Raw genomic sequence first — 24,744 nt, 5'->3', positions numbered from 1 at the left:
AAGGGCAAGAGCGTTTACATCTAGTAGTCAGTAGACAGCCACCGAAAGTTCCAGAACAGGGCAGTGCCGAGGTGAGAGGAGCGCTTGAAGAGGGCCCAGGGATGGAGGAGATTGGAGTGGGAATGCCACACAGTGGGCGGGGGCTGAAGTCCCTGGGGAGGTGACAGGGCAGGGCCACCCCCGGCTGGCTGTCTGCGGCGGCCTTGCGGGGAGGACGCTGCAGACGGGGCACCGAGCGCTCTGGGCCTGGCGAGACGTCGCCGCCGGGAGCAGGGCGTTTGCGCGCAGCAGGAGCCTCAGTTATCCCTCCGCAGTGAGAGGCCCGGGAGGCGTTAGAAAGGGATTGTTTCACAGCCTGGGCGGGGGAAGGGGGCGGTGCAGCGGCCAAAAAAGGGTAGGGGAAAGGAAAGGCTGAGATGTTTACAGAGAAAAAAAGTCAGTGGAAAATATGATGGTGAGGTCAAGCCGATGCGGGACGCGGGGACTGTGGGGGGAGGGTGTCCTGCCGTCAACCAGGGAGGGGCCGGTCACCCCACAGAGCTCGAGAGAAAGCCACCAGGCTGTGGCTGTGGCTGTGGTTTGCCATAGAGGCTCCCGGCTACCCTTACTCCTCCCGATCCCAGCCCCGCGAATGGACCGTAGTATCGTCAGCCGGTCTCCCTGCCCGGATGGAGTTCACGCATCTACCTGCTTGAGGGAGGCAAGACTCACAGGCCTCAGATCCACCCGCAGCCCCTTCTCCAGAGGCCCCAGAGGGCCTGGCTCGGTCCGGGCTCTTTTGTCTGACATCCTGACAAAGGGGTCAGGCCTTTCCCAAGCCCCACAGGTGTGAAGAGCTTGTTACCCTAGTGTTTGTTCAGCCCTATTAGTGGCCTGAAGGACTGTTGACAGAGGGCCCCTTTGTGTGGGACTCGGCTAAAGCTCCCTAAGCCCTCAACAAACACAGGCCACTTATCTCCCAGGATTTTATCGGGAACCATCTAAAGCCCGCCAGGCCGGAGCGCCAGCCTCCTTGACTCACGCCTGCCCGGGCTGGGTTGCTACAGCACTTCCCCGTTTTTGTTTTTGTTTTTTTATCCATTTTCCCTACCACCTTGATCCACCTCTTGTTGATTCTATTTCTGATACCAGAGATAAAGCACTGGTTGGGGTCAGAGGTTTTGTGTTCAAGTTGGAGTTTTTAAAAACAAGGTTGCGGCTTTGCAGGCCTCTGTCCCCCGAGAGAGGAGGCGCCCTCAGAGAGGTCAGCGGGCTCCCCGCTTCCAGGACTCGGCCTCAGGAGCTCCCAGGCCCAGCGGACCGCTCCTGGTTGTTAACTGACCTCCTGGAAATCCTCTCAGCAAGCCCCCCTGGGAGCACCCCCCACATGCTTAAAAGGGGGACTACTTTTTTCTCCCTGAGATGGGTTTCCTCTGCCCAGTACCCTAGAGGGGATCCTTGCCACACCCTGTCCTTCTGGAAGACCCAGGCGTCACCAGTTCTGCCAGCCACTGCCCTTCTGAGGCTGTTTTTCTGCGGGAGGGCGGGGCGAGGGGGGCGGGGGCGGGGGGGCGGGGATGTGGGCCGTGTTGCCTTCACGTGGAGTGATCAGAAGCCTACAGGATGCCCCCCCAGGGCCACGGTATCATCCTGCCGGCCTCTGACTCCCGGGGCTGATGGTGCTCGGCCCTGTCACCTGCCTGCCTAGTCCACCCCGGTGGCGTGTTCACGCTGGGAGCGCCCCCCTCCTGAACTCCCAGGTCCGCCCCGCCCCCGCCCCCAGAGCCTCCCTGACCCTTACCGTGAATCCGACCCTTACCTCCCCGGAGTTGGCAGCGTCCTGCAGCTACAAACTTGTAGGCCTGAACAGAACCCAGAGGTCATCAGACCCAATGTTTTCGTTTTTCAGATGAGAACCTGGGGACTGAGGGAGGCCTGTGGGCTTTCCAGGGTCTCACACGTGGGCGGGGCACAGGGCGAGGGGTAGCGCCCAGGTCCCGGGTCTCCCAAACCAGGTCTGGCTCTCGCTCCTCTCGGCCTTGCTGCCTTGTGTGCCGTTCGATTTTTATTTATTAATAATTACATCACAGGTGGGCTCCGAGGTCCTTATCTTCAGACATCTTCCCCCACCTCCGCCCGCCTCCTGCGCTATCAGTGGTTATTGTTACCAAAACGCGGCCCTTCACCAGGCAGCGCCGCCTCACCTGGGACTGGTTAGCAGCGCGGAGTCCCACGACCCCCCTACGGCCCTGCTACGGCCCCACCAGGACCTGCGGCCGGAGGCTACTGGGGGCGGGGCTCCGCGCTCCATGGTTTGGTTGGCACTCCTGGTGACTCTGTGCGCCGGAGTTTGGGAACCATCACATGTTGGGGTCTGCGGAGGGAGTGAACGGCTACTTGAATTGAACTGAAGGACTGGAGAGAAGGAATGGGGGGAACAGAGTTCCGAGAGAGAGGAACGTGGGGGTTGCTGACCCTGGAGCCGCCGTGCTTCGCTAGTCGGGGGTGGGGGGAGGTGGGGGGGAGGGGTGTGTGTGTGTGTGTGTGTAATGCAGAGGCGGGTCCTGCTGGGGATGTCACAGTGGCCCCATCTCACGCCATATCTCTCCTTACATGTTCTCTGGGACCCCCGCCAGCCGCATAGGACATGCTCACCTCGTCTGGGCACTCAGCATGGACTGCTGACTCCTCTTTCAGACAAACGAGTTGTCCAGTTCTCCTGGCTGTGGCAGGCGATGCTTTTCAACAGTTGTTTTAAAATTAAAATTGACACAGCATCCCTCAAATGTTTGCAAACCCTAGAGCCTTGACTAGAACCAAACTGCCCCTGGCTGATGCTTCTGGTCTCTCAGCCTCTTACCTGCCTGGTCACCACCGTATTGCATCTGGGTGGGTGATGCCCCCAGTGACAAGCGTTAAGCCCCGTGTTCGGCAGTGGGGCTGGGCCTGGGAGTGAGGTGTCAGTGGCAGCGCGCTAACCAGACTTTTATCACGCCACTATCTCCGAAGACTCTCTGGGGGCAGGGACCACGTCTGTCCTGCTTACTCTTATATCCCCAGTGCCTTGGCTAGTGCCTGGAGCATAGTAGGTGCTCAGCAAATATTGGTTGAATGAATAGATATACCCACGTGCTACCACTTTGCCATTTGTAAAGTGGACTTTGCAAATGCACCACATGTATGACTTACTTCTCTTCTGCCCAGCTTGCCAGCAGATACAAAAGGACCCAGGTCCTAGAAATTCTTGAGCCACTCCTTCCTCAGCCCTTCTCCCAAAGGAGTCCTTTGAGAGCCCAGCTCAGAGTGTCCCCAGGTGCTGGCAGGAGCCAGGTGCGTGAGGAGTGGTGGCTGATTAGCTCAGTCATTTCAGGAGAAGCTGAAAACTGGGTATAGAGTAGACCCCACTGGGTCTCTTAAAATTGATGAACAAGGGTCAAACAATTTCTAAATAAATAGTATACCAAATAAAGTAACTAAGTAATAACTAAAAGGAAGTAAAGACGACCCCAAACTTTAAAAAATAACTCTCAAATGTTTTTACTATTCTGAAACAATTATTCAGGAGACGTTTCTTTTAAAACCAGACTCCCCACCGTAAACTCTCCCCTTCACTTTCCTGGGGACTCCCACCGCAGAGAGCCCTTTTCAGTTTAGTTCCAATGCCACCAACCTACGCTGGTCTGCCAGCCAGCAGCACTAGCATCACCTGGGTGCTTTTTGGGAACGGGGACTTCCCAGGCCCCAGCCCAGAGCTCCAGAATCAGGATCTGCTTTGAACTGGATGCCAAGGCGACCCTTGGGCACGTTGCAGTTGGAGCAGGTCTGGTGAGACTGTCCCGCCTGGGCTCTGACTTTCTTCTCTGGCCCCGTCCTCACTACCTTGTCCCCAGTGGAGCAAAGAGGAATGGCCTCTCGAGCTGTCAGTCCCGACAGCTCTCGGCCTGGTCGGACGTGTTGTGTGGTTACTAAGGCGCTGCGCACGCGCCCTCCCTCTGAGACAGGCGTGCTCTGAGGGCAGGCCTCTGTCCTTCGCCGCTGCCTCCTCTGCACTCGGCACCAGCCTGCGGTCCCCGCAAAGGCTGCAGTCAGCATTTGTGGAAGTTGAAAACTTCTACCTCCCTGGGCTGCATTCAGAGCTGCTGGGGTTGCACTTAGGGCACCTTAGACCCCAACGAAGGGGTGTAAAAATTCACACATCCTGGGCGGGGGTGGGGGGGTGATGTCAGGGCCTCTCAGACTTGATACTGTCGACACTTTGGGCCGATGACTCTGTGGTAGGGGGCCGTTCTGTGCATGTTGAGCGGATCCTTGGTCTCTGTCCCCTCGATGCCGATGCCGGTAGCGCCTCCTCCCCCAGTTGTGATAAATGAGAGTGACTAAAGATACTGCCAGAAGTTTGCACAGGGCACAGTCGCCCCCAGCTGAGAACCACTGCTCTAATTGTCACCGCCCACTCCCCCGCCCCCCGGAAGTTGTGAACGCTGCGGTGAACAGGCCTCTTGGTCCTTAATTCAGCAGCCACAGGCAAAGGGAGCAAAAGAACTGGTGAGAGAAGCAGCACCCGCCCCCAGCCTGCGAGTGCCCATTGAGCGCCGACCTGCCCCTGTGGCCTGGATGCAGGGAAATGGGTCACCAGCCATGGCAGCCTCAGCAGTGATTACTGGGGGGCACAGGGACCCCGGGGACTGGGGCCGATTTCCGGCACACAGAGCTCCCAGCATGTGGATGGTGCACATGTGCGCCAGTTATTTTGGACAGTTCAGCTGCAGATGTGTCAGTCCAAAGCTCCCTGATAACGCTGCAGAAATAACCCGGGTCGGCCTTCTCTAAAGAACCGCCCCGGAAAGGAGGGAAGGGTGCTGGGGGTGGTCCTGTGCGCACGAAGGCCGGAGCAGCGTCCCCGGGCCAAGCACAGGGCCCCTGAGGAAACCCGTCACCAATGACCTGCCTGTTCCACGTGGCATTTGGAGGAGCCAGGCCCAGATATCCTGAAGGGCAGGGCCAGGATATGGCTTAACCACATCTGCGGATTCTGTCTGGGCCTAGGGGAGCCCTGAGGGGTTGGCGGTTAGGTCGCTAGGGTCTTTTGGGTGAGGGCCAACCCCGGTGTTTGTAAACTCGTCAAGCCCATGGATACAGAGTCAGTCCCTACTGTGTGCAAGGGTCTTGGGAGGAGCTCGGGCACCCTAGAGGTGGGTTCTTCTCCTTGAAGCGCTGCAGGATACTCGAACAGCAGAAGCTGAATCGATGAGTTCAAGTAGCAAAACAAGTTTTAAATACTTCAAAGCAACAATAAAAGAAATGTCACATATCACAAGACCATGCCTTGTCAAGATGTAGGTTAGGCAGAGGACGCAATCTGCCCTTCGTCCTACTTACCTGCTCCCTACCCATCCACTCATTCACCCACCCATTCACCCATCCACCTGCTCATCCATTCAATGATCCATCCATCCAACCACTCCCCCATCCATCATCCATCCATCTATCCACCCACCCACCCACCCACCCACCCACCCATTTATCCGCCTGTCCATCTACACTCAGCCAGCCACCCACCATCCACTCATCCATCCACTTACCCACTCACCCATCCATCCATCCATCCACCCACCCACCCACCAATCTATCCATTCACCCACACACCCATGGGTCATCCACTCATCTGTCCACCCACGCACCCATCATGCCTCCATCCATCCGTCCATCCATCCAGGTTCTCTCTGACTTGCTCTTTCTCTCCCTCATTTGTGCCACAAGAACACACTGAGGTCTGCTCTGGGCTGGAGGATATAAGGGCAGTCACTGTTCCTGTGCTCCAGGAACCCACGCAGCTGAGGAGGGCACTTGAGCCACTTGACCGAAGAGCTTGCTGCTGAGAGAGCTCACCTGTCCCTCCACCCTCCATGAGGAGGGGAGCCCTGGACAGCCGAGGGTGCACCGTCCACCCTTGTCTCCGGCATGGCTCGTGGCGCAGGGCCTGGCGTGTAATTGGAGGGCCCCCTGTGTGTTGAACTGAACTGGCTTGTGGGTGGTGAGGTGTTGGGCAGGTGGAAGAGGTTTGGAGAAGCCTAAGGAAGGGTGGTGACCGGCGTTTGGCAAAATAGGACCGAGAAGAACTCTTCGTGGGAGAAGAAAATAGATCCTTATCTCTTGGGCCCCATTTCCTGTCAGGTTTCCGGTTAAGAAGTGTGTGTGCGTGCGGGGTTCTCTTCCTCCTCCCTCCTGCCCCATGTCAGGGCCCTGGGTCTGAAATGCAGCCACACGTGATGCATCCTTGGTGATCCCCACATGGCAGTCAAGTGGGGCATAGAGCTGGGGTCCAGGCCGGGCCAGCCCGCTCTGGGTGGCTGGGGAACCTGGGACAGGGCGGCCCACGCAGGTTCCTCAGAAGTTAGTTGTGCTGCCCCGCCCCCGCGCCTCTCCCCAGGGCTGACCTCTCTGTTCTCACAAAGCTGCCCTTTCCTTCCCGCCTTGAAATCTGATAATGAAACTAATACCCAATATTTTTGCCTCCAAGAGAGGCAGGAGATAAACAGGAAGGCACAAGGGATTAAGGTGTCTCTCTGAGAAAGGGGCTAGGGACGGGTTGGGAGTTGGGTGACATCTTCGTGTGGAGCCGAGGGATCCAGATGTGAGCGGCTTTGCCTGATGCATTTTTCCATTTGTGCAGAGAAAATAAAACAAAGAGAAAAGAAAACAAGCTGTAAAATACTTTGCAGAAGGTCGAGCGTGGGCAATTGCCACTTGATGTCCCCTGACAGCTCCGAGAGCAGGGGGGAGGGAGAGAGCCCTGCCTTTTGATGTTCAGCCTCTGAGTTTTCTTTTGTGTGACCAGTTGTTTGGGAAGAACCTTTTGTCGGTGGAAGGTGGAAGAGAGATACCAGCCCAGGGTTTTCCTGGGGATGGGGATGGGGGCTGAGCTCCCAGGAGGGGCCCGGAGGCTGGGGTGGTCCTGCTGGGAGGATGGGGGACAGCTGGAGCCATCCTGAGAGAAGAAGACATAGGATTAGCATCTGTCTCCAAGAAGGACCAAGAAGATGCTGCCACTGAGGCCTTTCCCAGTACAAGAGAGGCCTACGGGAGTGAGGTCTGGCTAACCTTTCTGGATCCCTGTCCCCAGGCAGGTGTGTCAGGCCCTGTGACTCCTGTGCTAGTAGGAAAGACCTGGTTCCAGCCCGTACTCTAGGCCCAGCCGCTCTTTCTTCCAGTGGTGCGGCCCTTTCCTCTGGGGCAGTAGAAGAGGAGCCCAAAGGCCTGGGTTCTGGTCCTGGGCTACAGCCTAAGGTGGTGTCCAGCTGCTTCCGGACTCAAGGCGTGAGCTGAGTCTGCCAGCTCCCTACTGAGCCTCCGCTAAAGCACTTGTCCATCTCGACTTGTAAATTGAGTGACTAATGGGTGCGTGGTTTAGAGGTGAATTTAGGAAGAATATTTAAAGAAGCTCATATCATCACAGAAAAACTAAAGGGGCAAATGTTTTTTTAAAACCAAAAATGTAATATATAAAGCACTGGTGAAAAATATTTGCAGCTTGAATAGTAGAAAAGACAAACGGTTTTTAATCCATTATATTTAAGAGCACCAGACACTATGGAAAAAAAAACCCACACCACCTTATTTGAAAACGGGGCAAATGGCGTGAACAGGCAATGCACAAAAAATGAAATATGAATAGAAAAACAAACATGGGGAAATGTTCAATCTCACTGGTAATCAAAGACATGCAAATTAAAATTGTGTGTGTATGTGTGTGTGTTTTCCAGACTAATTGGCAAAGATTGGGGGAAAAAAAAGAATGCTGATACCAAATGCATAGTTATTCTTTTCAAGGGTGTGTTGAAATAGTAACTCTCATATCCTGCTGATGGGAGTGTAAGCTAGGACAGCCTTCCTGCAGGGGAATTTGGCAGTTTGGATCCCTAGTTAAGACATGTAGACCCGCCTTGGCTGGTGCGGCTCAGATCGTTGGAGTATCTTCCCATACACCAAAAGGTTGGGAGTTTGATTCCCGGTCAGGGTACATACTTAGGTTTTAGATTCGATCCTCAGCAGGGGTGTGTATGGAAGCAACCAACCAATGTTTCTCTTTCCCTCCCTCCCTTCTTCTCTCTCTAAAATAAACATACTTTTTAAAAATTTAAAACGTGTAGACCCCAAATATAACTACCAGTTCTGTTGTGAGAAATTTACTATACAGCAACCATCAGAACAGAGCACGAATTCGTGAGTTCAAAGGTGGTTTATCAACGTGTTGTTTATAACTGTGAAAAACTGGAAACAACCTAACTACCCAACCCGGCAGGCCCTGCTTTTAAATGCGCCCACAGTGGATCCGAGCCGCTCATCACACATGCCCGTGCACTGGTACGATAGACCATGTTTCAAAACTATGAAGAGTGTTATGTGACACTAAAAAATAGTCACCGTGATGAGGAAACAGGCTATGAACCTGAGATGTACAAGTGTCGCCCTTATCTGTAGGAAAGAATTAAAGCGCTCCACGGCTGAGCAACTGTTAATTAAAGCCCGCAAGGACGGACCCCGGTGTTGACAGCAGTTGGTGGAAATCTGAGTGCAGTTTTTTTCCTTTCTGCTTTGGTTTTTCAAGTGTCTGGCATTAAACATGTATTTCCTTAGATATTACCCAAAAGTGGGATTTAAAACAAGCTTAGTGCAGAAGCAGGGCAAATCATGTTACAGGGTGAGCAGGACTGGCCCCGTCCAAGCTGGGGTTGCCTTGCAGTCAGAGATCTAAGGAAGGAGGCAAGTGGCAGGCCTCCGGCGGGTGCAAGGAGGCCTGTGTGCGGCTGCGCTGGGCGCCGGGGCAGCCCGCAGCCCTCTGGCCAAAGCCAGGCTGGTAGGAGGTGCAAGTGGGCATGGAAGTGACGTGGTGACCAAGACCTGGAGGGTGAGAAGGGTGCAGGCGGATGAGGAGGGGGCCTGGGAGAAGAGGGACCTAGGAGGCTAAGCCAAGTCATGGAGGGGCAGGCAGGGGTCGTCACCCAGGGCGCACTCTGGAGGCTGGAAGGAGTCTGCTGCTGCTGAAGTGCACGAGCGAGAGGAGGAAGCAGAGTCAGGTGTTTAGAGCCTTGCAGGCCGTGTGAAATGATGTCAGTTTTAATCCAGAAGAAAACTGGGAGCCATTGGAAGGTGTCCCGGAGGTAAAGGGCATCCTCAGATTGGTGCTCAGAACACGCGCTCTGGCTGCGGCGTTCAGAAGGCCTGCAGGGCTCAGCCCAGGCCTGGCCGCCCGGAGAGGAGTGGCTGCGTTTGGAGCAGTCGCCTCTGGGTCCAAGTGCAGGCCCCGAAGTGGGAGCTGGAAATGTGGACTTGGGAGTCAGGAGCACAAAGGCCGTCCTGTGGCCGCAAGCGGACCTGGAGGGTGTCGGGGCAGAGCGAAAGGACACTGGATCCTGAGGAGCGTGCAAGGGGACAGGGCGGAGGAGCGGGCTGCAGGCCGTCTGAGGCCACGGTGGTGGCCGGGCCAGTGTTCCCTGCAGCCCCTCTCCCTGGCTTGCAGACAGCCACCTTCTCCCTGTGTCCTCGCTTGTCTTTTCTCTGCGCGTGTGTCCCCCTGATCTCTCTGTGTCCAGATGTCCTCTACTAGGGACACCAGTCAGATTGGATGAGGGCCCACCTAAACTGCTTCACTTTAACTTCATCACCCCTTTCAAGGCCCTGTCTCCAAATACAGTCACATTCTGAGGTCCTGGGGTTGGGGTAGCATATGAATGGGGGGGCACGATTTAACCCCCAGCAAGCAGGATTTGGGCACAACGAGGATGCCAGCTCCACCTCCCCACTCTGAGGTGTGTTCCACGGAGGGAAATGAAATGTCCACTTGGGAGGGAGCGGCAGCCTCAGCCATGGCTCAGGTACTGCCAGGTGGTCAATAAGGGTACAGATGCATGCAGGGGAGCCAAAGAGCAGCTCGCCCTGGCCTGCTGGAAGGAGCGGGGTTGGGGGGCAGAGTCTCCCTGGCTCACCCGCGGTGCCTCTGCCTGACGGCTCTCCCTGCCTCCTCACAGCCTGCAGCTGCAACCTGCATGCCCGACGCTGCCGCTTCAACATGGAGCTCTACAAGCTGTCAGGGCGCAAGAGCGGGGGCGTCTGCCTCAACTGCCGCCACAACACCGCCGGCCGCCACTGCCACTACTGCAAGGAGGGCTACTACCGCGACATGGGCAAGCCCATCACCCACCGGAAGGCCTGCAAAGGTAGGCGGCGGGGGCGGGGCCTTGGCCACACCAGCCTCCCTCTCTTTCCTCAGCGCTTCTCCTCTTCTCTTTCTTTTTCGGACGATCACACACATGCACGGCCCCCCTGGTATTCGGAGGTGTGGGCTGAAACAAAGGGGCGATGGAGCAATGACTCCAAGGAGAAGAAAGGAGAAGGTGTGATCTCTGCGCGGGTGCAGGGCGCCCGGCCCGGCGCCCCGCCCCCTCCCAGCTGCCGGTCCCTCCGCACAGGTGTGCCGCATACCACAGGGCGGGGGTCACGTTCACCAGGCTTACCGTGGCACAAAGGGCTCTATTTTACCAAAACCAGGCAGACAGATTTCTTTGGCTGTGTGCACGCACCTCCCCCCACCCAGCCCCGACAGCCGCGCAGACACAGGCGCTGCATAGGCGCAGCTTCAAGGGCAGGGTCTCAGAAGGAACATTTAATCCACCTGCAAACAGCTTTACTTCTCAGGACAAAAAATTAAAGGGAGCCGGGAGACTCTGTTTTCGTTCACTGAAGCAAGCACTAATGTTTTAGCTTTCTGCCGTGTTCTCCCACTGACAAATGTGAAGCGCGGGTGCGGTGCCTCAGAGCAGCTGCTGCAAAGCCCGGGGACTCAATGGCGCTGGGGGAGAAGTACGACCCTCCACCCCACATAAGCTTTTGGGAGTTCCAGGAATCAGGGCTCTGTGGGCGCAGAATCGGGGGCCTGGAGCCAGGGCTTGCTGTGAGCATGGCTCCCCAAGACGACGTCTCTGAGGGCTCTTGGGCCACAATCCAGCGTGGACAGGGTGGTGACGCCTGAGAGACCCAAGCCGTGGTGGACTCAGGCCCAGATGAGGAGCTACAGTGGAGAGCCCTTCTGTGGCCACTGCTTAGCCTTTGGATGAAGCCAAAGGATCATCGTCCTAACAGGAAGTCCACCAGATGTTGGGCACTTGTGCGTAGGACCAACAAAATGAAACGCCAGGGCTTCTGGTTCAAGAATTACTAAGAATTTCAAAATGGCCACAGCAGAGCGTCAGCCAAGCACGTGTCCTCATGAGCACGGGGCCCCTGAAGCCGGCCTTGCTTGTATGGAACACTTTGCTCCAAGCAAACAGGTTCCCAGTCTGCGTCTTCCGGGAGAAATCCCTTCAATTCCAAATGAACAGGTGGTTCCAAGCAGGCTCTCCTCTCAGATCTGTGGACTTAAGGCTGCCTCTGGTGGTTGTCAAGAGAAATTTAAGCATAAAGGTAGTTGGGCTTTTTCCACACCAAAAAGCAATCCATGCAGGTGAGAATCTTCCAGGAGACTGAACAGGGACTGAGAAGGGTGGCCTGGGCAAAGGGACCCAAGAAACACCTACAGTGTCAAGCAGGCGTGAGCCGGCGCATGACCAGGGACAGAGGGCTTTGGGTTTTCAGAGGATGTAATTGGAAGGTGTCCAGCTCCTTCACCTATGCCCAAGTGTTGATTATGGTTCATTTACGGAAGAAATTGAAGACAGGGTTTTGTAAACAACTGCTTGTACATAGAGTCCTTGAGGACTTGGCCAAGAAATGTTAACCAAAAGTGGCCACTCTGCGCTGGCTGGTGTGGCTCAGTGGATTGAGTGCTGGCCTGGGAACCAAAGGGTCGCAGGTTCGATTCCCAGTCAGGGCACATGCCTGGGTTGTGGGTTAGGTCCCCAGTTGGGGGCGCATGAGTGGCAACCATACATTGCTGTTTCTCTCCCTCTCTTTTTCCTTTCTCTTCCCTCTCTCTAAAAATAAATAAATAAAATCTTAAAAACAAAACAAAAGTAGCCACTCAGCTGGCCAAATGGAGAAATCTGCCAATGGGTGAGAGGGTCCAGGCTCTGTGGAAGGGTGGTGGCTATGTATTGCCCTGTCAGTTTCTGCAGGAAAGGCCTGTCCCCTGAAGAGACAGGAAGGAGCAGGGCTTTGGCCATCTTGCCGTTTGCCCCCCTCCCTCTCCGCTGTTGCAGGGGGAGGGGGAGGGCCAGGTGTGGCCTCTTACCGCTATGAGGGACATGTCGAGAATCTGCAGGATTCTGGGAACCTGTAGATCATCCTCTGGGGCTCTGCCACTCTGGTTAGAAGGTGTGGAGACACCCAGCCTCCAGAAGGAAGAGATACAGGCACACAAGGGTGTGGTCCTGCTTTATTATTTCAAGCTCTGTGGCCAGCCTTGGTGGCTGTGTCCTCCCTCTCAGCCCTGGGCAGCAGCTGCCCCCAGCCTTGGTGGGAACACTGGGAGAAGGCCCCACAGAAGAGGAGACGTGCGTGCACGGATTCTGCTCGGAGGGGTACCTGCGGATCCTGCAGGGGCCACGTGGCAGGAAAGGGTGGGACTCCCAGCACGCCCCGACTGGTGCGGAAAAACAATGCTTCCAGGGTCCTGCCACCCGGTTGGTGAGGGAAACACTACCTGGCCGGTCCTAACACTGATTGGTGAGGAAGAGCATTGCCCGAAGGGCCCTGCTTCACGATTGGTGAAAAAAGACCTTGCCTGAAAGAGCTGCTGTCTGAGTGGTGAGCAGGAAGAAGGTGACCTGAAAGGTCCCGCCATTTCACTGGTGAGGAACGGCATCTGTTGAAAGTTCCAGATCTCTCCCCTCTGCTCTGCTCTGCCCGGTGTCACCCCCTTGGGGGATGTGGGAACTTTGAATCCTCGGATCCCTCGCAGGACACTTCTCACCAAGGAGAGACCCGGAGATCTCGTCTGGAGCCAGCCGCAGTTCAGATGCCAGCTGGGGGGTGTGTGCCCTTGAGATCTTCAGTCAGGGGTCTCTTCCTCACTTCCATGGAGTCCGCTGTCTTGTCTTCCCAGAGTTGGACGATTTCAGGAAATGGTTCCTTTGCTGGGAGCATTTGGCCCAGTCTTTTGATCTCTCATGGTTTGCTCTTAGAGGCTTCCAAACTCTTGGAGCTGAGGAGCTACCCCCGAGGCCCTGGTCTCCTGGGGTTGACCTCAGGGAGCTTCATCATAGCCCTCAGTTGAAGGCTGCACGTCTTCGCTCTGTTCCAGATGCATTTCACGGGGCACCCCACACAACGGGCTGTGGCTCTTGACTCAGGGTGGCAGTTGACCCGAGGAAGGTTAGGAGTGGCTTCGGGGCCCTCTTTACCGCCCGACTTCCCAGGGCCTGGCAGGGTGGGCGGTGGGGGAAGCCCGGCAGGGGGCTGAGGCCACCCATACACTCCTGGGGGCTGGCCAGCTCCCAGCCTTGTTCAGTTTAGAGCAGGGGTGGACCCAGACAAGAACTGCTTGGAGCGAAGGCATTAGATTCCAAGTGTTGTTATGCAGTCCCCCATTTGGGAAGTTTCGTAGCAACAAATTTGTTGGGTTCTTTCTCCTCTCCCGTGGGTTAGAACCAAGCCGGGGCTGGCAGGGCTGGTGTGTACAAAGGGCTGTAATAAACATGCCCGGGGAACAGGCGGCTGCACTCTCCGGCTATTCAGCGCAATTTCACAGCCCTGGGACGGCCTCATTATGGCGTGGGCTGTTGTCCTATACAGAGTCAGATGAGATGAATTTCTCTCTTTTCTCCGCAGAATGGTTTGTGAATGATACTCGTCTTGGAATCTGTCAAAAGATAGGCGGTTTTGTTTACCATTTGTCTTCTTTATGGACTGGGGGGCGCTTTCTCTTTGGAGCCAGCAAAGAAGACGTTGCCGTTTAACCATTTCAGCCATGCCTCCATTTAAATGATATTAATTTATCATCTTCCCAAACCATCTGTGATGGATAAAGACATTCCAGGAGTCTTCCGTGAGCCGAATTGCCATGAGAATGAAGAAATTAACCACCACATCTAGCATCCCCGCACAAAGGGCTTTCTTTCCATCCCACTGAGCAGCCTTTTCCTTTCACTCATTGCCCCGCCCCCTTCAAGTCCACAGTCAACGTGGCTGAATGCAGGCTGCCAAGAAGGTGCAGAGTCCTTGGAAGATGCAGGCTGCGGCGGAGCAGAGGCCTGCGATGGTCCTCGCCGTCTTGGCCAGTGCACACACTTGTGCCTCTCACCCACCCCGGCTCTTCAGGCAGCTCGGCCCGGGGTCGGGGAGGAAGCCAGCACCACGGGCTCCCCGCTGCAGCTCCCTGCCCACTGTGTGCTGCTTGACATTTCTTTCTCGCTCCCAATTCTTTTCCTTCACATTTGGGCATCCTCAGTACAGCGGGTTCTCGAATATGCATTTCGTTCAGCTTCATTTTGGTAGGTTGACAAGATGTCCTAGGAACTTAACTTGCTTTTATCAATTAGCCTCCAGTAAAAATGGTTTCGTTATGCACATTTTGCTTAAAGTTGCAGAAGCTATCGAAGATGTGTGTGCCTTGGTCTCTAACTTGGGCAAGGTTCTTGTCCTTGGCTGTACTTTGGAACCCCCTGGAGGTTCAAAAATGCTGAGGCCTGAGTCCTGCCCCCAGAGATGCTGGTTCAGTTCATGGGTTCCCGTGAGACTTGGGTCCCGAGGCCCTAAAAAGCTTCCCAAGGTGGGTCCAGTGTGTGGCCAAGGCTGAGAACCAGGGCAGTGGCAGAATAAGAGATGAGGGCAGTCAGCCATTCTTGGCTCGAGAAAGGCGGCCTAGGCCCCAGGGTTTGTTCTTTTGAGGGGAGACATTTATTATCAATGAAGTAAAAAAAAAATTTTATGGGTCTCTTGATGAAAACTGAGTGGAGGGGGTGTGTATTTAAAATTTTTCAAAGATTTAAGTCTTGCCGGGTAAGGCTGGGAGCTTAGCTAGTGCAGCCTGATGTTCCAGCATCCAGATGGAAGCGTGGGTGGACATGGCTGCTGGACTGCGTGCGTGTGCGTGTGTGCATGTGTGCATGCACGCGTGCGTGTGTCTAGGTCTGATCGTCTGAGTGTTTACTCAGGACAGAGCTGGGAACCTGGGACTGCTCCCCTTCCTGACTCCCAGGTGGCGTCCACAGGCCCACAAAAGCCTCAGAGTCAGGAGTGCCCCTTCACTTTGTGGGTCTCTTGTCACATTTCCATTTCCTGTTGTCATTTCTGGGGTGCAGGGAAAAGGGCCGGTCACCTTAGGCAGGGAAGCCACTCAGTGGCTGGAGCAGCTTCAGCTCAGAGGGCGGAGACCATGACCCAAGAAGGGGACCCTGTTGGGGCGCAGTGAAGGCCGGTGCCCCTGGAGAGAAGAAGTCAGAAGATGAGAAAATCCCCATGGAAGCTCAGCCCCCGCTGCGGCCTCTGGGGGTGCATCCTTTTCCTGTTCCCTGGGGATTTGGAGGGGGGTGGGATTCAGAAATCTGATCTCCAGGTTTGACTCTAGGGTGGAAGCCTATAGAGCATCAGGCAAGTCACGTGACCTCTCTGGACCTCAGTCTCCTCATCTATGAGTCTCGCCCAGCTTTGACGTTACACACGCCATGTGTCCTTTTTAAACAGTGAAAATTTTGTCAGTCGCTGATGCAGCAGGAAAGTGTCTGATGTCGGGGAAGTTTGTGACCTGAGACCTTGGACAAGCTGGCCGAACTCAGGCAGAGGTGGTTTTGTTCAAAGCTCCTTACAAAGCAAGAGCCCCTGCCCTGTGACCCGGCCCACGCAGGCCCTCCCTGCTCGAAAGTTGGATCTTCAGGGCCAGCCCGTTGTCTCATTCCCCTGGGCATCCTTGGCCACTTCCTCACCCTTTGGTGCCACGCCCCTGTCTCTGAAGCCTACTCTCTTTCCAGTTCCCCGGTCGTGAGCGGAGGAGCCTGCAGATCTCGAGCCTCTCTTTTAGTGGAGGGCATTTCACTTGGGAAAGAGCTTTTGCTACCAGAAGAGCAGCAGGTGGGCTCCAGCCAACAGCCCTGGGGTGAATAGCTTTTAAAAGCAGGGATCTTGGAATTAAACATGACCCGTCCCTCATTCAAGTTCCATCCCTGAGCAAGGTGCATACTCTTGGATGCTTCAGTTTCCTCATCTGAAAATGGAGTTAATAATAGTTCCTCCTGCCTCCTGGGATTATGGTGTAGGTTAAATGAAATGATGTAGGGGAGGTTCCTGGCACGTGGCGTCACTCCATACCTTTTAGCTGCTAGGATTACTTGTGCAATTAGAGGAAAATGTACTAACCGGAAGGCCCTGCCGTGCCAGCATCCACACACGGCAGAGACGGCTCCCTGGGCTCTCCAGTTGCCTGGGTTCTTTCAGCGAGCGGTGGAGCACAGGAGAACCGGGCCCCTCTCGCTTGAAGGGTTTGGCTGTAGCCTGGACTTTGAGACTGATTCCCACAGGACTGGGCAAGGCCCCGGGGATTTGTCCTCATGCTATTGCACAATCTGGATAAAGGATTTACACACTTTGGGAGCAAAAATGACAAACGAGTTGAATGGCAGAGATGAGTGTCTGGCAGCTGCTTGTGGAGGCCCGGAGCGGAGAGGTGGGGACGGGCTGCGTGTGTGTAAACGTGGCTGTGAACGTGCCGCTGAGAGAGATCTGGCCTCTGCCCATCTGCGGCCTGTGCCTGCAGACTCACGCCCTGGCCCCGGCCCTGGCCCGCCCCCGCCCCCGCCCCCCGCCCCCCTTGGGAACCCTCTGTAGGAGCTGTGCCTTTCCCCTCAGCTGTAAATCAGGTGCAGGAAGACTATAGTTAACTAGATGAGGAGGGTCAAATAACCCAGTTTGGGATTATGGGGCTCCCCTCCCCTTCCACTTCCTGCTGTCTGCACCTTGATCCGAGAGTGGCAGGGGAAAGGAGAGGTCGTGCAACTTGAAACATTTATTCTTTTGTGCCTCGTTAGCAACTGCTGGGAGAAAGGAAAGCATAGCTGCGGAGGAGGCTGACGCAGGCGGCTGAGATGCAGTCCGCGGATTATCTGTGGATGTGAATGCCTCTCTCTCCGTCCTTGGTGAGGGGAGTTTAGCCGGGCAGTGTTCCTAGTCCGGTCGATCTAGGAGGTGAGGGGATGATCTTCCCTGCTCATTCCACCTCCTTGGCTCCAGTTCATGGGGTGGCGGGAGGGAGGTGGGATGTGGGGTTGCCGGGTTTGCCCCGAGCCCGTGGCATACTCCTGCTTTCTTTGTGGTTGGGGTCCAAGTGCACAGGTCAGTGTTACCCAAAGCAGAGAAGGTGTTTGCCCCTGATGGAGTGACACAGGTGGATGCGCCTCCTCGCAGGGACCTGCAGGCCAGGAGTCCCAGGAGGCCTCTGGGGTGGCCCCGGGGAGCAGCACACTTACTGACAGCCCTGTCCTAGGATTCAGGGCCAGGTGGTTTCTTGGCCTGGCCCCTCTGCACTTTGGAGGCCTTGGGAGGACCAGAAAGGGCATCTCCCCGCTGGTCCGTGCTAGGGAAGGGACTGCCTACCCCACCTGGTGTTTGGGCACTTCCTTCTTAGAGGGCAGGTGAAACACTGATCACATGGGATTGGGACCCACCCCAATGTCTTTATCTTAATAACCTCTTTAAAGACCCTATCTTGAAGTAGAGCCATGCTCTGAGACACTGGGGTTAGGAGCTGAAACACCTGAATTCTGGCAGGGGACGTGATTTGGTCCACAGCATGCGTTCAGGCCCAAAGCTATCCCTCAGGCCTGGCAGGCGGCCTGGGTGGCAGCCTTGGATGATGTCAAAGTGAGGATGGGTGCTGTGGTTGTTCCATCTCCCACCCTCCTGCCCGAGGCTACTCGGGGGGGTCTGGGCCCAAGCCAGCTCCCCTCTCATGTGTCCTGGGATGACTGCCATTCAAAGGTCCTGCCTGACCCCAAAGGCCCCTAGAGCCAGGTCTTCAGGAAAAGCAGCCAGACCTCCTGATAGGAGCCCAGGATGGATTCCCTGACGCCATGGCGTGAGCCGTGGTGAGGGGGGCCCGTCTCAGGGTGCATCCCTGGATGGGCTTGTGGGCCCTCAGGAGCCCAGGACAGAGAGCGGCCCAGGGAACGGGGCGGGGCAGCTGCCGGCAACCAGCAGCCTGGGGGCAGGGCTGTGCGCCTGCCGGGCCGGCTCTGCCAGGGCTCTCGGGAACCCTGGATGTGCTGCTCCCAGCTGACAGGGACACCGAGTCTCAGCGAGGTGACCCAGCACTACTCGGTAGACAGTTGGGCAGGGCGGTCAGTGGGTGCAAGCGGAAGCCCTGACGTGTCCTGGCAGTGTACGCGGGCGCTTCCCCTGCCGCCGCGGGCCAAGGCCCACAGCCCAGGCTACCACCCGGGGTCCTTGGCGCCATAGAGACACCAAGCCGTAGGCTGTCACGTTGGAAGTGACTATAGTGGGAGAGTAGACCTCTGCCCTTAACAGGTGAGCCACCTGAGGCCGAGAGCAAGCGAGGCACCCACCCACGGTCACACAGCCTTACTGGCAGTACAGACCCAGACGTGGGCCTCCTGGCGCCACCTAAAGCCGTCTGTGTGCCCTGAGCCCCTGCCCCTGTCTGGTGGCCCAGAGCAAGGACGGTTGGGCTTCTCCTCCGCACCTGGAGGCCCTCCAGCCCACCTCGTTCCTGAGAAACTTAATCCTGCCGCCCTCTCAGGGCCCCGGGCTTCCGTCTGGTCTCACCTTCCTCTTGATGGGAAAGCCCTGGGGTAGAGTGTTTCCCATGACCAGGTGCTGCCTGCTCTGTGCAAACGCGGTGACCTGCCTTGGAAGGGATTGACCTCTGCTGGAAAAGGTGGCTGACTTCCAGGGAAATGGGAGGCGGCACTGGGCTTCCTGTGGCGGAAGCCGCTCTGAGCCAGACCACGTCCTCAGGATCAGGGAGGTTCTCTTCGTCCCCTCACCAGAGCCCCTGCAAAGGGGAAGACCTCCACGCAACTGCAGTTCGCGGTCCTTTGTTCTCTTCAGCTCAGCACCCGCCCGCCCCCCGCCGCTTACTGTGTGAATGTGAGTCTGCGCTCACGTGTGTTCCTCTGTGTGTGTTCGTGTTGAGGAAACACAGCAGGATCCCTTGGGCGGTCTCTCCCTAAGGGTCAGGGCTGGGGCCCCCTTGGCTTCGGGCGGGTGGCTCAGACCCCCGCCCTGCACACTGCGTGCGAGATTCCCTCGTCCCAGGGTGTAGAGGAACCCACCATAGGATGCTGCCATTCATCCATTCTCCCCACTCTCCTCTGCAGAGAGGGATAATTTGGACTTTCCTTATAAATAGGATTTTGGGAAAAGTCCTTACTTTAAATGCCATTCAAGTCTGTCTGTTAGGATTGTGTTTGACTGTGCATAACAAAACCCATGTAGCCTTGGTTTCAACAGGTTTAAGTATGAATGTCTCCTTGCAGGATAAGAAGGAAGTGGGGGGCGTTCCGCAGAAGGGGAGGGCTCCATGATGCCTTCCTCAGAGATTGAGCCTCTCTGCTCCCCACGTGGCCTCTGTCTGTCTGCAGGGTTTGTTTTCTTTTAAAAGTTTATTAATGTTTTTAGAGAGAGAGGAAGGAAGGGAGAAGAGGGGGAAAGAAACATCAGTGTGCAAGAGAAACACTGATCAGTTGCCTCTGGCACATCCTGAGCCAGGGGGCTTGGCCCGCAACCCAGGCGCGGGCCCAGGCTGGGCATCGGACCGACGGCCTTCAGTTTGCGGGATGATGCGCAGCCCGCTGAGCCACAGTGGCCGGGGCTGCCTGCAGTTTCCCTGCCAGTCCGCACACTCATCCTCTGTGAGGTTACGCGAGTTTCCCGGGCAGGCGTGAGGACCAGGGCTGACAGCTGTATGAGAATGTGGACGCGCGGAGGTGTGCACAGGTATCTGGGTGGTGGCGCTACGTTGGGGGAACTCTCCTCCTCTTGGTGGCCCCACTGTCCTGGAGGTGACGTGACTGGCTTCCAGAGCACTGTCCTCCACACCCCCTCTCTGGCACCCTGATGGCCTCTCTTCCTGGAACACCGATTTGTGTGGAAGCATAGTTAGCCGCCTGCTCCCCGTAGACCGGGCCGAGAGGCCAGCTGGTCAGTCTTTGCAGAATCCCAGGAGGAAGATTTGGAAACCAAGATAAAGCATCCCCAGCTTGCATCAAAGGGTGGGTCCTTGGGAAGCACCTGCCCCCTCAGCTGACAGAGCTGCCCCACCGTCGCAGAGGGTGGCCCTCAGCTCCATCCGACCTCAGCTGGCGCAGCTGAGAGGTCACCAGCTGCGAGGGGCCATAAGGGAGGGACACACAGCCCTTCCACTGCTCCCTCAGCTCTGCTCTGGGCCAGCCCGTCATGGTAAGGATGACCTGCACCCTTGGTGGTACCCGGGGCGACTTCGCTGAGACCCTTCCTTGACCAAGCATCTTCTGGTGACCTCCATCCAGCCAAGCCGAAGGGTCCTGAGGTTAAGGGTGTGCAACTCTGTTCTGTCGTTGGGCAGGGGTGGGGCGTGGACGTCCTGGTGTGCACTTAGCATCACCAGCAGGCATGTGAAAGCTGGCCAACGGCTGTCGGGAGGCCACAGCGCCTGGGGACAGCAGGAGCCCGTGCTGTGGCCTTGGCCTTCTCGTGGCCGAGTGAGGGACACTGCCCTTGCTTGATGGGCCGTCCGATCTGGGGGCGGAGTCGGAGGGCCGGAGGGAGGGGTCAGCGGTGTTGTACTCCCCAGCCGTCCCCTCCTCACATCATCCGTAAGTTACACCAAGGCCTAGTCTTTTTCTGAGTGAAAAACAACAAAAACTGAGAAAAAAAGAAAAAACAATGGGGAAGGCCCTTGAATTTGGGGTAGATTTAAGAAGACAAGTTGCTACCAGAAGGAATAACTGCCATCTCCAGCGGCGAGACTGGGACGTCATCTTCCTCCATGGGTCTGGCGGTGTGAGACCCCGCGACAGGCCCGCCAGGCCGCCGGCCGGCACCCAGGGCCTTCTGTCCTCCTCTCACCTGTCAGGGAGCGCCCACGACCAAGGCACCCACCCCCTCCAAGAGTTCTGGGAAGCTCTCACATGTCCAGACCCAACTTCAACAAACAATTCCTCACATTCCTGTCCTTTCTGCTCTCCCCGCCCGCCCCCTTCCTCTTCCTAATTCTCATCAGCCGGCCGGCGCAGGGCTGGCTGTGGGCGGCGGGGCTCCAGCGGCAGGCTCGTGCCTGTGCGGAGAGCGGTGCTGGCCGGGGAGCTCCGGTCCAGCTCTCCGAGGAGCTCCTTTTTCATTTACTTCCTTGGCTATGTTTTTCCCATTCGGAACAGAAGCACAGAGCAGCTTGTGGCACCAAATGAAATTGCTGTGGGGTGTCTCCCTGAAGAGAAGAGCCCCCCACAACACACATGCCCTTTCCTTGGGAGAATGAGGGGGAAGGAGGAAGGGGAGGGGCAAAACACTGCCTGCGTCGTGCTGGCATCCCTTCCCGCTCCCACTCCGAGTCCACTGCCTGGGTTCAGGGACACCGCACCGAGCGGGGGACTCAGGGGCCCTGTGTTGGGTGAAGCCGTTCTTGACCAAGCATCAGGAGTTGGTGGGTGTCTTGGTCAGCTCGGCTGCTGTCACAAAACACCACAGACTGGGAGAGCTAGGCAACAGACAGTACGTCTCACAGTGCCGGAGGCTGAGAAGTCCAAGGTTGCGGTGCCTGCGGATTCAGGGTGCAGTGATGGCCTGCTTCTGGGTTGGCAGAGGGCTGGCTGCCTTCTTGCTCTGGGCTTGGGGAGGTCGCTCTCCTTCCTCTCACAGAGGAGCCCATCCTTCCGGGAGGGCTCCACCCCGTGACCTCATCTAAACCTAATGACCTCCCGAGGGCCTGCTGCCCAATACCGTTGTATTGGTGGTTAGGGCTTGAACAGATGAGTTGGGGGGATACGAACATTCAGTCCACGGCAGTGGGGACACCCCCCAGTGTCCTCTGGCCGCTGCTTTGCTGGAATTGGGTCCTTGGGGCACAGGGAGGGGCTTCAGGATGCAGCATGACCAAACGAATGGGCAGCCCCTGCTCTCCAGCCCTTTGCTCGCCAGCAGGGTGGGCGTGAGGCATGCTCCCCCATGCAGCGGCCGCTGGTCTGAGGCCTGGGGCCTCACTTGCCTGCCGAGCCTGGCCATTCCCTTTCTGTGAGACCCTTGGTGGAGGTTCCTTCACCTCCCAGCCTTTGCACATTTAGTCGGGCGTTTCAATAAGTGATGACTGTGACTCTCCCCAGGGCTACAGCCCCTGGGCTTCGTGACCAGAAGCCTGAGCCCGGCCGCACAGGGTGGGCGGGCAGCGCAGACGGGGGTGGCAGCCCAGAGGGTTGCACCTCCCTGGTGACCCCGTTGGCCTGGCAAACCCCAGGGCTCCGTCAGGCTCCAAACCCTGAGCCTCCTGCCCAGAGGGTCCCCAAGGACACTTGGGGGCCAGCTGCTGGCAGGGCTGGAGGAATGAGAAGGTGCAGACTTGCCCTGTGGAGAGCAGGGCACCCCGCAGTTCTGACTCCTGCCCTCACGACCAGACTCTGCGCTCCTGAAAACGTACTTGAATGTCGCCTTCCTCTCTGGTTCTTGGAAGGGCTCCCCACCTTCACTGTGCCGCTGCCAAACAGTCCTTTCCAGTCAGTCCATTGTGATTTCCATTCCCCATTTCCAGGTAGGCAGGTGGCCAGGCACCAGAGTTTCTGGAGTGTGTGCGGGCTTGGCTGGGCCTGCTCCCCCATCCATGCCCTTCCCCTGGGGTGGTGTCCGTGGGGTGCCGCTGGGCGGGGAGGCCCCCGAGGTGGGTGTGCACCGGCCCCATCCTGGCTTCTGACCCTCCTGTTGTGTGTCCTCCACAGCCTGCGATTGCCACCCCGTGGGCGCTGCTGGCAAAACCTGCAACCAAACCACTGGCCAGTGTCCCTGCAAGGACGGCGTGACCGGCATCACCTGCAACCGCTGCGCCAAAGGCTACCAGCAGAGCCGCTCTCCCATCGCCCCCTGCATAAGTATGTGCGGGCCCCTGTTCCTCGGGGCCCTGGCTTGGGCGCGGGTGGAGGCCCCTTTCCAGAGGTCAGTCACTGACAACAGTGAGTGTGGCGCTTGTGGATGCCAGTCTCGGCGCACAGTGGGAACCTGTGGGGGACCCCCAGCCTGTGGGGTTCTTGCAGAAGCAGCTAGAGCTCAGCAGAGCCAGCCTGTCTGTGACTCTCTGTCCTGACAAAAAGCAAGTCTCCTGCTCCTCGGTGGAAGCAAGCCCCCGCCTAAGCCTGGGTCCTGTTTCCATATGCCACCTTGATCTTGGACCTTGGACCTGGGGCAGGCCTGTATCCAGGACCACCATTGCTGTGGGAATTCCAGCCCCCGCTGCCCCTGGCAGATCGAGAACAGGAAGGACCGACAGCACATGGCCTTTGAGGGAAGCTGGGCAGGGCTCCGATGGCCCTTCGGAAGGATGGGAGCGTCCCCAAGGGCCCCAGAGGCCCTTTCGGGCCAGCCATTCCCTCTTAGTTGCTGGAACTTGGAAGGGGGTGAGCAAGGAGGCAGGGGTCACTCGGGCCTTAACTCGGACGGTGTTGATACCTTACAACAGGTAGGATCACGCGGGTGTCATGAGCAGAGACAGCCCTGGGTGGAAGTCAGGCCTGGCCACGAGCCAGCCCCAGCCTCGGCCTGCGGGTGCTCTGCGCGGGGCTGGCCCAAACCCAGAAAGGGGGGCAGACCCCGTGGGGAGTCTGCTCCCCTAGAGCTGGGTCAGCACGCCTGGCCTGGGAGCTTGGCCCACCACCTGGTCCTGCGCGGCTCAAAGTTGTGGGGTTTCTGTTTGTTTGTTTTACTTTTTTAAATCGATTGAAACAAAAACACGAGGATACTGTTTCATGGCATGTGAAAACGATATGAAAGTTCAGCGTCCATGAGTAACGTTTTATGGGGACCCAGCCGTGCCTGCTGTTCACACGCACCTACGGCTGTTTTTCAGCCGCCGCACTGAGCGGCCCCGGCAGAGGCCCTGTGACCTGCAGAGCCTGAACCGTTTTCCAACTGGCGCTTTGCGGAAGCCGGTAGTCCCCGCTTTAGGGTTTCGGCGCCCCTTGGCTGCAGGAGGGCGCCGGCTTCCTGGTCAGTCGCAAGGCACTTGACAATCTTAGACACAAGCAAGAGGCCAGAGTCCCTCACCTCAGCAGCCCCTGGGGTCCTTGGAATGGTCCATGGGGACCTTGGAGGGAACCCCTTCCCGTACACACACCGACGCCTGGTGGGAGCTTTAGACGCTGCGCCTCACCCGCCCAGCTGGGTGTGGCCTCCACTTCCAGACACACTGGGCTGCGTTGGTTTCCGAACCAGATGTGTCCGCCGGTGTTTGCAGGGGTCCAGGAACCGCAGGTTACCCAAACCCCGGCTTCGAGAGGTTGAGCCCAGTCTTCAGCCAGGGCAGGGAAGGTGAAATGGTTTACCCAACTACATCTAGTGGAAAAATTCTTCTTTTCCATTCATCCAAAAAGCTGTGTAGTGCAGCCATCTGGGGTTATGAATATGGGGGAAAAAGAGGCCCCCCTTTTGAAGGGAGTCAAGGGCTGTTAGGTTGCTTGGAAATGGCGGGGACCACCCTGTGCAGCCGTGGGGGGCAGACCTCGGACGGGGGCTGATGTTTCCGAGTCAGAGACAGAGACCTGGGGAGCAGGAGCTCTTGTTCCCGGATGCGCCCTGCACCTTCTCCCGTCCTCCCATGAGGGCGGGGGTTGCCCGGAGGACCTTCCCTCCCCTAACCGGGGTGCT

The 24,744-nt window shown here is 57.2% G+C and overlaps 1 protein-coding gene and 1 pseudogene across 1 annotated transcript in view; one reads left to right on the top strand and one right to left on the bottom strand.

The window, feature by feature from the left end:
- Positions 1-789, bottom strand: part of LOC129068715 (multiple coagulation factor deficiency protein 2 homolog) — a 31,556-nt pseudogene extending 30,767 nt beyond the window's left edge.
- The window catches only part of NTN1 (netrin 1), a 172,342-nt gene that overhangs the window by 99,048 nt on the left and 48,550 nt on the right, over positions 1-24,744 (top strand). Inside the window, exons 3-4 of the mRNA XM_054571254.1 lie at positions 10,008-10,196; positions 22,827-22,976. Coding sequence (XP_054427229.1) covers positions 10,008-10,196; positions 22,827-22,976 — 339 coding nt within the window. The remainder of the gene's footprint in view (positions 1-10,007; positions 10,197-22,826; positions 22,977-24,744) is intronic.

Source organism: Pteronotus mesoamericanus, unplaced genomic scaffold (genome assembly GCF_021234165.1).
Source record: "Pteronotus mesoamericanus isolate MK-2021 breed Mesoamerican mustached bat unplaced genomic scaffold, CSHL_Meso_final contig_22, whole genome shotgun sequence".
Classification (NCBI taxonomy): Eukaryota; Metazoa; Chordata; class Mammalia; order Chiroptera; family Mormoopidae; genus Pteronotus; species Pteronotus mesoamericanus.
The sequence above is the reverse complement of the archived record's forward strand: the minus strand, read 5'-3'. Positions and strand labels throughout refer to the sequence as shown.